General features: G+C 37.8%; 1 protein-coding gene across 2 annotated transcripts; it reads left to right on the top strand.

Moving 5' to 3' along the window:
- The first annotated feature begins 7421 nt into the window (after positions 1-7421).
- On the top strand, positions 7422-16905 carry LOC139945759 (trimeric intracellular cation channel type 1B.2-like). 2 transcript variants are annotated; one of them, XM_071943155.1, is made up of 7 exons: positions 7422-7608; positions 8223-8311; positions 8879-9059; positions 9848-10004; positions 10639-10823; positions 11457-11544; positions 12021-16905. In XM_071943155.1, the coding sequence occupies exons 3-7, from the start codon at positions 8930-8932 to the stop codon at positions 12277-12279; spliced, it is 819 nt and encodes a 272-aa protein (XP_071799256.1). In that variant the 5' UTR covers positions 7422-7608; positions 8223-8311; positions 8879-8929; the 3' UTR covers positions 12280-16905. The 2 variants fall into 2 exon arrangements, with proteins under 2 accessions (XP_071799256.1, XP_071799255.1); XM_071943154.1 differs by lacking the exon at positions 8223-8311 and having other exon boundaries at positions 7424-7608.
- Positions 16906-18192: the final 1287 nt, after the last annotated feature.

Below are 18192 nucleotides of genomic sequence, written 5' to 3'. Positions count from 1 at the left end.
AACAACAAGTTACCAAAAACGTGATGTGTGATGGTGGACCTGACTTTGCCTAATTGATAAGACCCTAAAATGCTAACCTTTTTGATACATTTTCTTTCAAATTGCAGATCATGTTTTCTTCTTGAGGATGATGAAGTGTGTGTATGCGATGACATCTTCTCTGAGCCGATGTGATGCCTATAAAGCAGGATCAGTGGTCCTGCAGAAGATCTGGTAATGTATTGGTAGTATCAACTGATAGAGAGATTTCCTTATTATTTGACAACTCATTTTTGAAATTTAGAGGATTGTGAACAAATCAAAACATTAGTTTATTGATGACTTTGAAGGAGAAACGAAACATGGGCCAACGATATGTTTAACAAAGTAGAGACAGTTGTTACCAACTGTCGTTTGAAATTCTACAACAGTGAATATGAAGGACCAGCCAGTTTGAGAACCAGTTGACTTGCTTTTGAAAAAGAATTTCTTTGTACAATCCAAGCAAACAAAAGTCCCTACTAAAACAATAGAAGTTTACTCTTCTTGCAGTTTGTCGTAAAGATGTGTAAATTCATTAATAAATTTGTTTGTGTTTACCAAATTTACCCCCAGTGTTGAGCAGTCTCTTGTGGAGTGGTGACTACATCTGGAACTGTTAGAATAAGCAGCTTTGGGAGGACACTGGGAGTTGTGTCTGTCAACAACTGGACCTGTTTTGATGAGCATCATTTTGAGGACAGGAGCACAGATTCAACAACAGACGACAATTTCATAGAGCTGCACAACAATTTACTTAGCATGACATTTCCTCCTTGATAAAAACAGGATAACCATTCCATTTGTTGCAATTGCTTACTACTAGTATTCAGCTGTTGCTGGCTAGTCCTGAAAATCACGTTGAAATTTGGTTGGCAATCCTATTTTTATCAAGGAAGAAATTTCATGCTAAGCAAATGTTTGTGCTTGTATACTCTAAGGGGTTAATGTTTCAGAATTTGCACTTTTTAAGGTTTCAAATCGTCAATTTGAAAAATTCTACTAATTTTCAAAGAAGTCTCTGGTGAACAAACTACCTACTAAATTGGACAACAACTCAATCTACAAATTTCCTGGATTTTGGACAAATTTACCTATATCCTTATTTTATCGATAACCATGAAGGAAATACTATAAACATGCACCAACAAGACTAGGTTTTTAATCTGTAAAAAAAAATATCTTTTTAGTAAAAGTTATTACCAACTCTCGTTTGAGACTCTACAATAAAAGAAAACCATGAACGACCAGCCAACCACTCCTAGTAAAAGAAAAACTTGTGAAGAATAAGTGAGCTTTTTGCTTTCACACAATTGTCTTTGAACAACCCACATTTTAAAAAAACCTGAAGAAATAAAAGCTTATTTTTCTTGCAGTTTATCATAAGGTTTTAAAGAGATTAATTTGCCTGTATGTTCTCCCTCATCAGTTGAGCAGTCTCTTGTACAGTGGTGACTACAACCGGACTTTGTGACGAGGATCGTTTGAGGAAACAGGCGTTATGAGACAATAATACTGCATGGTAAGTTTAACAAATTCATGTAAAACTTTCATTTGAAGAGAAGGTTGTCCCACAAAATGTGGCAAGGGGTATTGTCATCTATTATTGTTTGCAAAACTGTATGAATAAGTTTGGGAAGGAAAAACAAACTGTGCACAAAAAAAAAGAAGTTTTGAACCTGCAATCAAATCTGTTAACTGGAGACAACTGACATGTTACCAATTGGGGTTATACAACAAGCATGAACCACCAGCCAACCACGGAGCTAAAACAACTTAAAGACAATGGACACTGTTGGTAATTGTCAAAGACCAGTCTTCTCACTTGGTGTATCTCAACATATGCATAAAATAACACACTTCTGAAAATTTGAGCTTGATTGGTCGTCGGAGTTGCGAGATAACTATGGAAGAAAAAAACACCCTTGTCACACGAAGTTGTGTGCTTTCAGATGCTTGATTTCGAGACCTCAAATTCTAAACTTGAGGTCTCAAAATCAAATTCGTGGAAAATTACTTCTTTCTCGAAAACTACGTCACTTCAGAGGGAGCCGTTTCTCACAATGTTTTATACTATCAACCTCTCCCCATTACTCGTTACCAAATGAGGTTTTATGATGATAATTATTTTGAGTAATTACCAATAGTGTCCACTGCCTTTAAAAGAACCAGTTAACTTGCTGTTAAAAAAATATATGTGTTTAGCATCCAAACAAATTATGGAAATCCCTCCTAAAAATTTGATTCTTCTTTATTTCAGTTTAATATAAATAAATTATGTGGGGAAAAATTTTTATTTGTCTGGGTACTATTTTCCCTCAGTTGAACTGTCTTGTGGAGTGGCACTGATTGAATGAGCATCATTTGAGGATGGCCTACATGTGCAAAGAGTCAACAACAGACTGCAAGGTAAGTTTTTAAAAAATTAAACAAAACTTGTTTTTGAAGAGAAGGCACATCCCCAAAAAGTTGACAAAAGTAAATGAACAAAATTACTCCTGAATCTTTGACAAAGGGGTAAAAAGTTCAGAATTAATACCTTTGAAGGTTTCAAATTGCAAATTGGAAAGAGTACACTCATTTCCATCCTTTTGTTTGCTATAAATACACCATAAAAAAAGAACCCTGTGAAAAACTTTACTAAAATATGGATATGAAGTTTTTCAGAAACGGATGTTTTAAAGGCAGTGGACACTATTGGTAATTACTCAAAATAATTATTAGCATAAAACCTTTCTTGGTGACAAGTAATAGGGAGAGTTTGGTGGTATAAAACATTGTGAGAAACGGCTCCCTCTGAAGTGCCATAGTTTTCGAGAAAGAAGTAATTTTCCACGAATTTGATTTCGAGACCTCAGATTTAGAACTTGAGGTCTCGAAATCAACCATCTAAACGCACACAACTTCGTGTGACAAGGGTGTTTTTTTCTCAATATTATCTCGCAACTTCGATGACCTATTGAGCTCAAAATTTCACAGGTTAGTTATTTTATGAATATGTTGAGATACAGCTACTGTGAAGGCTAGTCTTTGACAATTACCAATAGTGTTCACTGCCTTTAAGACACAGAAAGGAAACAAAACTAGATTTTGTGTCTGCATGTGCAAAGAGCTCAGAAACTGATTGGAACTGGATGAGAGTTTTTTTTGCACTGCTAGCATTTAGACTTAAACTAGTCATCAGAACAACTGATACATTTATTTTTAGAGTTCATCTTCAATATTAATCTTTGACAATTTTATATTTTCTACCACAGATTGAGACGATGACCAATTGGGCCTTCACCCACTCTTGAAGCAATTAATTGTTGACCATGCTACCATCTGAAGGACTGTATCAACTTTAGCCAGACGTTCTTTACACTGCAAGTTCACCACTGTGACTTCAAGAGGTGAAGAGATGATGAACTGTGTGCCACCAACTCGAAGGACTGAGTATATATAAGGATGACTCTCCAAGAGTGACGTAGCAATGTTGATGAACTTTGAAACAAACACTTTTGATGTGTCACAACAACTAAAGATAGACTTTTACAAGTCTAGCCAGTGATACTGAGGCCTAACCAACGCTTTTTGGACTGTGTGCAACCAACTAACCTGGAAGGACTGCTTGAAGTCTTGAAGATGACTCACCACTAAAAGTTTTTTGGATGAAGTGACGTATAGTGATATTGATGAACTTTAACAATTTGGATTGCCACCAACTAAAGATAGACTTTGTCCCGTCTATAGCAAGAGCTTAACCAATGTTCTTTGGACTGTGTACCACAAAAACTGCGTGAACACCAGTGAGATGATCTCCACTGCAAATTCAACTGATGAAGTGACATTATAGTGATGTTGATGAACTTTGCAACAAACTCTTTGGGTTTTTACCAACTAAAGATCAACTTTTAGTCAATGTTAGCAAGATGGTTCCCCCACAAGTAAAGGGTGCACCACACTTGATGAATTTATGGCTATGGCTGCTGCTGTTGCTATGGACCATAAGTCACATCCGCAGCCACTAATTTAGACAAGCTCTTTTAATGTTTTATGTTTACTTTAATAATTAGCCATTCTGAGATATAGTGGACACTATATACCCAAGACACTATCTGGTTTGGGTAAATTTGTCTGTTAGAATTCAAACCCAAACCAAACAGCTGCTACTCCTATGGTGTTCACCATATCTCAAAAAGGCTATCTCATCTTGAAGCATCAAACTCCAATACCATTGTTGTACAATGTAGCTCGGTACTCACATCAGTTGCATATCTGCCAACATTTACATCTTGCTATCAGGGAGATTTTCCCACAATATCTAGGAGGTTGTTTGGAAGATATTCAATGTAATAAGGGAAAAGTTTCCTTAAAGGCAGTGGACACTATTGGTAATTACTCAAAATAACTATTGGCATAAAACCTTTCTTGGTGACGAGTAATGGGTAGAGGTTGATGGTATAAAACATTGTGAGAAACGGCTCCCTATGAAGTGCCACAGTTTTCGAGAAAGAAGTAATTTTCCACGAATTTGATTTCGGGACCTCAGATTTAGAACTTGACGTCTCAAAATCAACCATTTAAACGCACACAACTTTGTGTGACAAGGGTTATTTTTCTTTCATTATTATCTCGCAACTTCGATGACCGATTGAGCTCAAATTTTCACAGGTTTGTTATTTTATGCATAATGTTGAGATACACCAACTGTGAAGACTAGTCTTTGACAATTACCAATAGTGTCCACTGCCTTTAATAATTGAGATTTCCAAGTCTATCTATCAGATTATATTAAGATTTGGGGTTTATTTTAATGCCTCCCTTGCAGCAGAATCAGTAAGAGTTGCTAGCTTTCTACTGTGATAAAAAAAAACGCCACGCCTGACATGCATACTGGTTATATAATCACATGAAAAATTAAATTCATAAAATGTAGATACATTATTCTTTGGATGTTGATGGTGTCATGGGAACTAAGATTATAACTAAATTTATGGTGCAGCTTTTGTAAAGAACAAACAATCAAACAGTTTAGAAAAATGTTAGCTGTGTATGGCTTTATTTGCAGTTAAATTAATTGTTTTTCCTTGTTAAAACCCTTAACTACAAAGTGAAAATTTATAGTTACAAGTTGATTTCAAGTGAAGATTTTACACAATTTGGGCTTAAGTCCTTCAAGAACATTCCAAAACCATGAAGAAGAAAAAACTCTGGTCGGATACCTTTTTCTTTTTGATAAACTTTGTTAAATATTTTATTTTATTAAGGTAACCATCTGAACAAAATCGTTAGACAAAACTACGGTATTGTGCTAAGTATTTAGGTAATGAAAATTAATTTTTGTTTAGTTCAATTTCGAGGCAAACTTTACACATTGCTCCATAAGTATAATTCAAGACGTGTAGGAAAGGTAAAAGTTTACACCCGAGCGCAAAATAGACCGAATGCAAGTTTTAGCGAAATGCGAGAGCAGCACTCTACCTGTTGCGATGTAAACAACATGGCAACAGTACAGCAAGTTCTAAATCTGAGGTCTCGAAATCAAATTCGTGAAACTACTTCTTTCTGGAAAACCATGGCACTTCAGAGGGAGCTGTTTCTCACAATGTTTATACCATCAACCTCTCCCCATTACTCGTCACCAAGAAAGATATTATGCTAATAATTATTTTGAGTAATTACCAATAGTGTCCACTGCCTTTAAGTTGCTGTAGCTTATCTATTGAACCAATGTTACTGTGACGGTTACAAAACCCAAGTCATTAAAAACGCGGAAGGATTAAAATGGCTGTGGCAAAACACATTTGGGTTAAAATAAGCCTACAGTCCACCTGCGACTTACTATTGTATTAGTATAAAAAGCACTTTGGGAAACATTTCACTTCGACCCGAGCGCAAAATAGACCGAATGCAAGTTTTAGCGAAATGCGAGAGCAGCACTCTACCTGTTGCGATGTAAACAACATGGCAACAGTACAGCAAGTTCTAAATCTGAGGTCTCGAAATCAAATTCGTGAAACTACTTCTTTCTGGAAAACCATGGCACATTAGAGGGAGCTGTTTCTCACAATGTTTATACCATCAACCTCTCCCCATTACTCGTCACCAAGAAAGATATTATGCTAATAATTATTTTGAGTAATTACCAATAGTGTCCACTGCCTTTAAGTTGCTGTAGCTTATCTATTGAACCAATGTTACTGTGACGGTTACAAAACCCAAGTCATTAAAAACGCGGAAGGATTAAAATGGCTGTGGCAAAACACATTTGGGTTAAAATAAGCCTACAGTCCACCTGCGACTTACTATTGTATTAGTATAAAAAGCACTTTGGGAAACATTTCACTTCGAAAATGCTGTCATGTCAAAATATCAGTGTGTTTTTGCCCGAATATTTGAATCCGAGAAGCGTTACCGCAGTTACGCTTCTTCAATTACATTGGGTAATAATAATTAGGGATTATTCTTTCTGCATGGACATAATTCGCTCCGGATTTTTGCCGGTATCTAAAGAATGCGAACATCTTTTGATTATTGATTATTGATTATAATTTATTATTGTTAGTTTTATTGTATAATGCATTTATATCTATGAGATTAAAACAACAAATGGTTTCAAAAAGTACACCTTGTCCTTATTAAAAGCATTACTTTTTTACATTAATTATTCTAAAGTCTTATTGTCTGAAGTTTGTTTTATGCATGTAAATGCCTCCGATCGTATAAGGCACTGAACACTTATTTTTTTGCTTATTCAAAGCGGCGGTCTTCTCACTTGGTGTTATGCATAAAATATATAAACAAAATAACAACCTAGTGAAAATTTTAACTCAAGTTTTCAGTAGGAAATCGCGAGAGTATAGGCCTAATGGAAGAAAAACGCCCTTGTCGCATAAGTTATGTGCTTTGAGATGCATTGAATTATGACCCTCCAGCTGAGGCCTCGAATTAAATTCAAATAATTTAGTGAGTAATTACTTCTTTCTCAAAAACTCTGTTACTTAATTCAGAGGGAGCCGTTTCTTACAATGTTTTAATTATTATCAACGGCTCTCCATTGCTCGTTTTCCTAGTAAGTTTTTATGCCTACAATTACTTGAGTATTATACCAGTAGTGTCCAGTGCCTTTAAAGAACCTATGGGCTGAGAGAAGTTGAGTCAACAGAGGGCGCTATACTACCACATCAAGTTTATACTGGAGATCAATGGTTTCTACACAATCTCTGCGGGTTCGCACCCCTAGACCAATAAAAATTAATCATGTGCTGCACTTGCACCGCAAGCAAATAATACTAAATGCTAAATGTTCAAATATTCTCAAAACAAATTTAAAATCTCTCGGCCTCTTAAAACCAATCAGACCTATTTTAGACAACTAAACTTTTTCCCCGCACCGTCGTCGTTCGTTTGTGCGATGGGTCAACAACCTACCGTCAGGCGCCAGTGACGGTCGTATGCGGTATTTGAAGTTATGTTTTGGAGCTTCAATTTGGTGCCCACCAGCCAGTTGGTCCCCAGGTACGATTTTAATGTCAGCTGGTACAACACTCCACTGCTATTTCGACCTCAAGCTGTTCACAGAAGTTATTTTTGTTTTCTCCATCGCTGGTAAGATGTGTTGTAAATGTTAATCTTCATTCTTTAATATTTTATTGTGATTTATATCGTTTCTGTTAGCATTCTTTTCTTACAAAGGAAGGGGCGGGGCTATTGCTCTAGCTTAAAATTAATGTTTTGTTCTAATTATTCTTCTCGTATTTTTGTTTAGGTTTTTGTTTTTTTGTTTTTTGTGGTGCTTCACTTGTTGGAATGTGAAGGACGTTATATATTACTATTTATAGGGTACAAATTTGAACTGATGACACAATAAAGTAGCTGAGCTCAGCAACAAATGCTAAGTCAGTAAAAGTGCTTAGCTATAGGTCTACACCATCCATACGGTTTTCAATGTACCAGCACAAGCAAGAGGAGTTAAGATAATGTAACCCTCAAGCAAGAGAATAAGGTTTATCGCGATTCAGAACTGCAATGCTTTGTGGGAAGGCATATGGGGCAGTTTGCTATGCGATGTATGTTGTCATGCACGACTCGCGCACACATCGCCTATATATTTGTGTGGGTTCAATTCAACAGGGCCCTCTTTTGATATTTTGCTATTGGCGATAAACCTTATGATCATGCATGGATTTGGATTGTTAGATCTTTACAATTGCATTCCTCAGTCAGTCAGACTCAGCATCCACTCAGAGAGCATAGACCAAAGTAAACTAAAGACAGGTCAGAGTCGGAACAGACTGCCTACCACCAGCTGGCAAGTTAACTTAAAGTAGTGAATACTAACTGCTTAACTAACAGTTTCTGCTTACAGGATACAACCAGCAGTCACAACTGGTTACCTTATGTTGGTAACTTTGTTAAGCCCAAACTTGGCCAAAGCTACTTTTTGTGCTTTAAAAAAAAATTAAATTGAGGCACGCAGATGAAATTTGACCTAGGGGTAGGGTAGGCAGGGGAGCACAGAGGCAGTTGCCTCTGATTGCTTCTGTGTTGTACAGGCCTGCTATACAACATGCACGCAAAGTGATCAAGTGAGTAGACTGCAGGTCTTGCGATCACAAGGTTGTGGGTTCAAATGCGGCCGAGCTAACCACTGAGTTCACAATGACTAGAATTTTGTGCAGTTCATAATGTTATACGTGTCTTTAAACCAGTGTAATAACCAGTGTTTGTTATACCTGTTGTTTCTGGTTCACGTAGCACTTTACAGGTTTCCTTAAACTTGCACGCTACAGTGATAAAAGGCATTCTTGGTTTCGTTACCCAAAATATTTAATAACAATATTAATTTACATCCCAACCTTTTGTTTCATCCCTATAGCTTGAAGTAGGTGCAAGCACAGTCATTGACTGATCTTCATTCTGTTCCAAGATGGCATCTTCTTATTATGACACTGTCGTGTCCTACGCAGACTTGTACGACACCATTCCTATGTACCCGCTGTTCGAGTTGAGCCACTACATTCTCATGATTCTTGCTGTGAGGAATGACTTTCGAAACGGTAACTTAAATTTGTTTCAAGACTTCTCCAACTCATAGAAAGCTTCAAGCCATCAGAGTCCAATTTCATGGCTCTGCTTAAAGCGGAGTTCTGCGCTTACGGCACCCTGTAAAACACACAGTTCTATGGGAGGTGAGCGCAGAATTTCGCAGTGAGCAGAGCCATAAAACTGGGCCCAGGTTTTTCTTAAGAAATCAGGCCAAGGGTTAAGCAGTAGTTTACCATTCAAGAAAAAACAATGGCGATCAAGTTAGCTTTGTGATATCTTGACCCTGGTACGAATCCCGTCTTGAACACCTGTGCCTTGCATGTCGATCCAGTTTACAGTCCCTAGATTTAATCATGTGACTTTATTCAGCTTTACCATACGCAACTTTAGATTAGACCACTGCATTTTTTTCCCCTCTTCCTTATCAGACCGACTTTAGTCCACTGCAATCAAACCCATTCTTAAAATATTGCAGTGGACTCCTTAGACCACGTTCTGCAACTCATATAAATTATGCCAAAGTAGCCAGGGATCGCCTTAAAGGGGATGCAACTTTTTTATTTCAAACATCAAGTTTTTACTCACTTGATATCTCACTTGGCAAATAGTGATTTCTGCGTGATCTGCAAGTCGGGAAAAAAACATTCTACATGTACTATTGCACTGTCAGACTGGATTTGACCTTTTCAACTAGGACCGTCAGTGTTTCTTTTCATTTTACCCCATGCAGGCTTTGAACTCTTCTTGCTCTTCTCATTCCTTTACTCTCTCTCCCTCTGTCTCTCTTTACCTGGCGTAGGTTCTAAGCATCTAGCCCAGACCAACCCCCTGGTGTGCTGGTTCTGTAGTATGCTAAGTAGCTTTGCAGGAACATTCATGGCCAACTTTCTACTTGGTCAGCCAATACTGGCGCCGTTTAGTAATCAGTTCAACATTGGATTGGCAACGGCTGTGTGGTAAGCCCACATCCCTTCTTAATTCCCTCTTGAGCCCGGTCCATACTTCCTGAGAATGCGGAGTGAGTTTTGACTTCACATGGCTGTTTTTGCAGCCAATGTTTTGCAGGTTCAACTGTTACGAATTATTCGTTGCCAATTTGTGACATCTTAATGCGTATTGCATTCGCAAGAAGTATGAACCAGGCTTTGCCCCTCCCCACCCTTGAGCCGCCCCTACTATCGCAAGTTTTAATTCCATAGTAGTTTTGTTGCCCGCCCTTACATTTACCCATGGACCACAAGTAGTTTTGGTGTCGGGCCAATAAACTAATGACTGGACAAGCCTGGACTGTACCGGCTTCAAGTAAGTTTGTATGAGATGAAAATTCTTTCTAGGACAAAAACTTCTTCTTTGAGAACTACATCATGAAAGGGATGAGTCAAACGAAGACTAAGAAATGTCAAAGGTTACATGGCTAAAAAAATTACATGGCTAAAAAAATTAGAACTCTTTTTATAAAGCACCTAATTGCCAAAGGATACAAGGCGCTGAAGAAAAAAGGAAAACAAGACACTTCAAAGACGCTGTCGACCAAGAACACCAAAATCTTTCTGTGTTCCACAAATTCAGACCATGTTTTTCTCCTTCCAGGTACCTCATCTTCTACTGCCCAGGAGACATCTTCTTCACTATTGTGTCTTCGTTTCCCGCCCAGCTTGTCTTCATCCCTCTCAAGGAAGTACTACGTATGAGAAAGATTGCAGCAGGTGTGGCGCAGGCCGCTATCGTGTACCCAAGTAGCTTCTTGGTCATGCTGATTATCGGCACAATCAAAGGTGAGAATGTTTGAGCTTCGTTGATGGAAGGAAAGAGGTATGGTTGTGGTATGAGGAGGGGTTAGGAGATGGTAAGGTGAATGAAGATCAGAAGGTGGGTGGATATGGGAAGGGGGAGTGAGTAACAAGAAACAATGAACTTTGGCAGCAGGGGTTTGGGGACTTTGGGTTGTTTTTGGCTTGTGGTTTGAGTACCCGTCTTTGTCTTGCTTTTCATTGGCAAAGGCAAGAATGATGTCAAAGTTAAGTTAATGGGGGTGTACACTGGATGGATAGAGTTTTGGGAAAGAACCGTTGAATTTTCAAAAAGGATGGGGTGGGGGTTCAAATTCTTTTGGAGTGTGGTATGCGGTAAGCAATTTGTGAGTTAGATGTGTATAAGATGTGTGGTGCACAGGCATGGTATTATCCCTTCTCTGGTCTGAAAAAAAACCCAGCAAAATTGTCTTTAAAAGCCTTTATCATGTGTACATGTAGCACATCCCAGTTGCTCAAATAAAATCCAAGGGTCAGATATCAAAGCCTGGGTGCAATGACTTGCCTTATATTTCCTCAGCCTGTTTCATTTCTCTACTTGTTTGGGCAAAATGTCTAGAAATTTATCTACTGGTTGCTAATTTGAAATTTTGATAGGAACTGGTAGTTTGCAAATGAGGAACATTGAGAGGTTGCTACGGGGATCCACCGGCCCTTCATCCAATCAGCTGACAACACCATCCATGTAAGTAACATATAACAAACAGTGGCTTCTTATATAGCACGCATATCTGTCACTCAGTGATGCTCAAAGCGCTTAAACATAAAGTATTTCCTGCAAGTTATGTGGGACTACGTTTTAATTGCGAGATCTACTGCTTTAACATAGCACCATGTAATGGTTTACAAGGTGCTGTGGCGCAATATACAGCCAAACAAACCAGGAACACCGGGACAAACCCCTTCTTTTTTTTCGATAAGTGCACTGGGTTCTTTTACATGCGTTACACAACACATGGGACCAACGGCTTTACGTCCCATCCGAAGGATGAAGTAATGGCTATTAGTGTCTTGCTTAAGGACACAAGTTTCACAACTGGGACTCGAACCCAAACTCTGCTGATCAGAAACACCAGATTTTGAATTTGTTGCTCTTAACCGCTCAGCCACAACACTTTCCAGTATAAAGTATTTATTTGTTTTTCTCTTTTTCTTTACCAGCACCATGAAGGCTGCGATCATCATCAGCCTTCTGATGGTTCTACAGCGCTACGCCATCTTGCCCATCCCACTCGTCTTATTACAACTCTGCTGCATGATGGTCCTCACCACCGTCAAGCTATCCATGCTGTTCGGCATGCGGGATCCGTTCGAGCCAGTAGAGGGCGTGCTCCGCCCAGTCCTGTTCGGTAAGAAACCCAAGGAGTCCGCAGCTGCGAAGAAGGCCAAAGAAACCGAGAATAAGAACAAGAAAGAGTGAATCCGGTCAGAGGTCATCTGGAAAGTCAAGGGGAGGACATCTTGCAAAAAAGACGGGTTGGCCTTTAAGGTGTCGTACTTTTTACACAAGGTAACATAATCAAAATAACTCTGGGTGTGGAAATAGGATGGATATTGTATTCAGCAGAAACTTTCTCAGGTGACTATACACTGTATTACTATTGACAATTTGGCCTTTAAATCTGTATTAAGTTGACAAAACACGGATTAGAAATCTAAAAAGGGATACGTGTACAACTCAAAATTTGTATTTTTTTAATTTCTACGAAGTGATGTATGTGCTTAGCAACTTATTCCTAATTAAAACAGTGGCATTGTAGTACTACAAACACATAGACAGTTCTGTACAAGTAAAGTTATCGGCTTTATTTTTGCATCCAAAAATAAAGCCATAGAGAAACACTCTGCTAGAGTCAAACGTCACACCAATGTTTAGTTTAACTAAAAAAGGGTGGTTGCAAACTAACTTTAAAGATATAACCATTAACAATCAGCCAAAATATTGGGTTTCTTTATTTTTTATTTGTACTATTATAATACTATTTGGCTTGTTTTAAAATGAATTTTGTTTATGGTTACATTGTTCGTTGGCGGTTAATTTGCTAAGTTTCCATCAAGGCTGTCGAGCACTACCACCCCGCTTATAAAACGCTCAATACTTGTTAAACAATTGTTTATGAAAGATTGCCTATCACCACAGGGCCGGACAGCCACCTACCTCAAATAGAGGGCTACAATTTGCTGACATTCAAAAGAACTGCCACCAGGGGCAGGTTGCCACCTACTCCTGGGGCAGAAACATGATTACCCCTGGGTAGGAGCCTGGCTGGTAGGGCGGAATGCACTACAGTACCTTCCAAACTTTTTACAGAGCAATTATGGTAAAGTGCCCAGGGGTGGATTTCACAAAGAGTTAGGACTAGTCTTATCTCGAGTTAGGACCAGTTACTCGTCCTAGTTTAGGACTATCAATGCAGTTTGTATATCTCCTAGGACTAGTCCTAAGTTAGGACTAGTCCTAACTCTTTGTGAAATCGACGTCTGCTCAAGAGCATGGGTGTCATGACCGAGATTCTAACCCACGCTCTGCTGCTGACCACACCAGGGCCCCCAATTTCAATAGAGCTGCTTGTGCAGACAATTGTGCTTAACAATGTTTTGCTAAGTAAAAAAAAAAAAAAGGGATACCAGTCACAGATTGTACATGTGACATGTTATTTTGGCTGGTAAGCATCATTTTGTTTCGCTTAGCCATTTTGCTTAGCTATGAAATTGGGCCCAGAGCTTGGGTCCGGATAGAGCACTGCCACTCTTACAAGCCAGGGGGATTTGAAATGGGTTATTTAGTAACAGTATTATGACATTCTACATGTATAGCCGTAACTAAAAGTGATAGTGGCTAGTCGAATCGGGTTTTTGCCAAAGTTATGGTTGTAAAAATTTGTGTTTATCATACACCGATGTGCTTTAAGCAAGTTCAAATTCAATTAATTTCCTCTTGCTATTTTTAAAGTGCCAATTGATGAAACTTCAGAGTTTTTTTCTGAAGAAGATCAGATTATTACTGATCGAAATGTCGCTTCGATTTTGAAAGCCATATCATAAAGCAATTATTTCCATGGAGTAATGCGACAAATCAGACTAAATTAAACCTTGTTGAAATTATTCGGTATGCCTCATACCAAAGAAAATAAAAGAAAAATTTGTGAAATTTTTACTGGAATAATCATCTGGCCTGATACTTCACAAGGCATCAGAGGCAATGGCCTCTGTTGGCCCTGGACATTGCCTTGGTGCCCCTTGAAATGGTTTCTTTCACCAAAAAGAAAATGCCTCAGTGCCCTAGCCTTTTCAAGAATGAAGCATCAGGCCTGAAATAATGCTGATAATGTTATTATTATCAGGAGTACAAATAAATACAATTTTTTGTTTAACTAACATTTTTAATAATCTGAAATGCTGCCATTGGTTTTTGTTTTGTTTTTAAGTCTTGCATGGCACACTTACAAAGCAAACAAAGGAAGAAGTTCATTAGTATAGACACATTGCCTGGGATCGGATGATTTGTTGTGCTCTAAAAAAAGTGTTTGAAATCGTTTGTTGTAAAATGAATGGTTTGAAAAATACCTAGAAGTAGATTATAATGATCCACACAAATATGCCTCAAATTGTGTGGTTTTTGTTTTAATTTGTGAGTTGACACAGTTCGTCAATTTGTAGAACCATGTTTTTGACTCCACAACAGAGTGGGGTGGTGCTAATAATTGGACAGATAAAGTTATTACACAAGGCCGAGTTAGACATTGCAAGCAAACTCACGTGCAACTCAACGCAAAATGCAGTGTTGAAATAGTTATACATTTTGTGTTTTTTTATAAATGATATAGGCAGTGTTGTTGCCATGGATTGACAAATCAGAATCGTTGATCCAAGTTTGCTTGAAGAATAGCTTATTTACATATAACTCAAATTTAAAATTATATATACAGGAATTCAATGATGTGAATTTAAAAATGATTGTGTTCAATAGATGTTAACTTTTTGCATCAGAATAACAAATTTAATTTGGTTTACCCCTACACCATATGCTCCAGCATTGCAAAGGTTGTAGGTTTGAATCCCACCCAAGTGATTTGCCTACAGTGGATATTGTTCACAGCTCAGGAAAGTACTGAGTATAGAGTGCTGAATACACATCGGTGTAAGGGTAAAAACCAAATTTAAATATGTTCAAATGTTGCCTTTGAGTTTGTTAAATGCGTTTTGATTCTGTTGAGTATTGAATTATACTTACTCAAAAGATAAAATGAGGTGAAATCTTAGTCTTTCTCTTAGTACTAACTTGTTCAAATTCCAGTTTGGTAAACAAAATGAGCTACAAGCCCTGTGGTTTTGTGTGGAATTTATACCAAATTTGAGCCCTGCAAATAATTTCCCAATGATTGCTTTGTTCCAATTTGCCTTTTTAAACTCATAGCTGGTTGTTTATAAGGATTGAGGCAGTGTGAATACTACATAGACTCAGATAGCAGGTGATTTTGAAGGATTTATACAGTAGAAATCCTACATAGACTCATACCAGTGGATTTTAATGAATTTGGGCGGCAGCCACCTTTTACAAGTTAATCTATATATATCAAGTGATCTTGAAGGATTCAGGCAGTGTCAAAACTCCATAGACTCAAGTTGGTTGATTTTGAAGGATTTTGGCAGCAATCCTTCATAAACTCATACCGGTTAATTTTGGAGAGAATGAGGCTGTAGGCGTCATTTAATTTTGAAGGATTGTTTTTAAATGGCTGCAGGGGTCACTTAATTTTGAAGGATTGTTTTCTGCAAACATAGCCCAATGTCATGAAGCTGATTAGGCATAAAAAAAAACTCTAAGCTGAACACAACAACATTATGAGAATAAGGGTACCAGCTTAAATGGCACAAGTACCATACGTTATATTATAATTATTACTTATTCATCCAATTTATCGATACTAGACAATACAAAAATTACTTCCACATGGTCTAGGAGAAACAAAAGCAAAGTAATTACTGTGGTCCGTAGACCTGCCTCTAAACATCTGGTTGTAAAACAAGTAATAAAACGAATAATTAAATATTTGTTACAATTTATGTATACAAAAAAAAGATAGGAAAATGAACTATAAATAAAAACATGTACATCAAAGGTTCACAATTTTAATATAACAGTGTTTATTATTCCTTGCATTCTATTCAGTACTGAGTCTATTTGCACAAGAAGTCACATGTGACTGGTATCGACCTTCTGATTTCTGCTAAGCAGCTAATGTGTTTACAAGCAATGTTTTCTTCTTATTTAGAGGCAGTGGACACTATTGGTAATTACTCAAAGTAATTATCAGCATAAAAACTTACTTGGTAACGAGCACTGGAGAGCTGTTGATAGTATAAAACATTGCGAGAAACGGATCCCTCTGAAGTAACGTAGTTTTGGAGAAAGAAGTAATTTTCAACAAATTTGATTTCGAGACCTCAGATTTAGAATTTTTAGGTCTCGAAATCAAGCATCTGAAAGCACACAACTTCGTGTGACAAGGGTGTTTTTTCTTTCCTTATTATCTCGCAACTTCAATGATTGATTGAGCTCAAATTTTCACAGGTTTGTAAATTTAGGCATAATGTTGAGATACAGCAAGTGAGAAGACTGGTATTTGACAATTACCAATAGTGTCCAGTGTCTATAAGAAGCTCTATGAAATTGGGCACTGGGACTGGTTTTGGAATGTACGAAATACAATTGATGTGTTTTTGCGCTACCCACAATTATACACCTATGATTGTTTTAATAGTGTTAAAACACTATATACCATGATACTCAGTAGTATCACTACTGTCCCGAGCTCTGTGGGGAAAAAAAAATCATATGTTTATTACTCGGGTAAGTTTGATGTGGAAGTTTTGTGACATTAGATTAATATAGTTTGTTTTTTAATTGGAGGAGTAGGGATGTGCACTTTAACATCAGGTGTTATATACTTTGTAAGTTTTGGGGTTCAGATATTTAACATTTTGTCAGTTGACATCTATTAATGTTTAATCTTATGATTTTTGTGCAAATAAAACTTTGAAATAAAGGACAGTTTTTTAAAAAGATAAACATGAAGTGTGTGGGTTCTTTATTTTTGGACGAGTGTATTTTTTTAAATGGCTCATAGGTAAAGCCGTGGACACCTTTGGTAATATTAAACTGCGCCAATAAAGTATCTAAACACTTACAAATGGTCAGATATATCGGAACCTGAAATAGTATGCCAAAAAATAATTATTCATTTCTATTCACCGTTAATTTCTGCACATTTTGACACATCTTATGTTGCGCTACGATGTTGTTTGGTGGATTTATGGGCACTTGAGTGGCTTAAGGTCGAATTTCAAAAGTTGCAAAAGCCCCTATTCAAGCTAAATCGTTGTATTGTGACGAGTAAGATCAGCGTTTCTTTTGCCCGCCCTTTATAAATGATTTGTTTGTCACGTTTTGGATAAATCGGTTGCGATGAACATCAGCAATAATTGTCAGTAACCAAGCAAAGGGGTCAAAGATGGGAGGCATACAACAAAATGGGTTAAGAGCCAGAATCCCTGATTATGGTAAGACAGGGAAAGGTGTTTCAAGATAACAGGAAAGATGGCTCAACTGACCAAACAGGAAAGAGGACGGATCGTTGGTTGATAGAAGCCGGTATGTCGATTCGAGCTGCAGCTCATCAAGTTGGAACGTCACCAGCGACGGTCAGTAAAATGGTGGAATGGCTACCAAGCTCAGGGAAATGTGGACAACCTGCCAAGGAGTGGCCGCCCGAGTGTGACTTCTGCAGCAGAAGAAAGTGAACAAGTCCATCAAGCCTGACACCACTCTCGAGGGATTGCGACGCATCCTGATCAGGAAATGGCAGGGGATTGACAAGGGACAGATCAGATGTCTCGTTTGGAGTATGAGAAGACGACTCATTGCCGTTAACAGTGATGGAGGACACACCAAGTATTGAGGCAGGATATCAGCAGTTTTAGAGTTAAAGATACGGCCATAAATTTCATGGTCAAGTAAACGAAACGAGTTTGTGTCTTTTGTCTTGATTTTGTCTGTGTGTGAGGCTTGTGTGAGTTCCCTTCTGGATCGAATTGGGGTGAATAGGGGCTTTTGCAACTTTTGAAATTCGACCTTAAGCCACTCAAGTGTCCATAAATCCACCAAACAACATCATAGCGCAACACAAGATGTGTCAAAATGTGCAGAAATTAACGGTGAATAGAAATGAATAATTATTCTTTGGCATACTAATTCAGGTTCCGATAAATCTGACTATTTGTAAGTGTTTAGATACTTGATTGGCGCAGTTTATTATCAAAGCCTTGTTTT

The sequence above is a fragment of the Asterias amurensis genome, chromosome 13, assembly GCF_032118995.1.
Source record: "Asterias amurensis chromosome 13, ASM3211899v1".
Taxonomy (NCBI): Eukaryota; Metazoa; Echinodermata; class Asteroidea; order Forcipulatida; family Asteriidae; genus Asterias; species Asterias amurensis.
The sequence above is the reverse complement of the archived record's forward strand: the minus strand, read 5'-3'. Positions and strand labels throughout refer to the sequence as shown.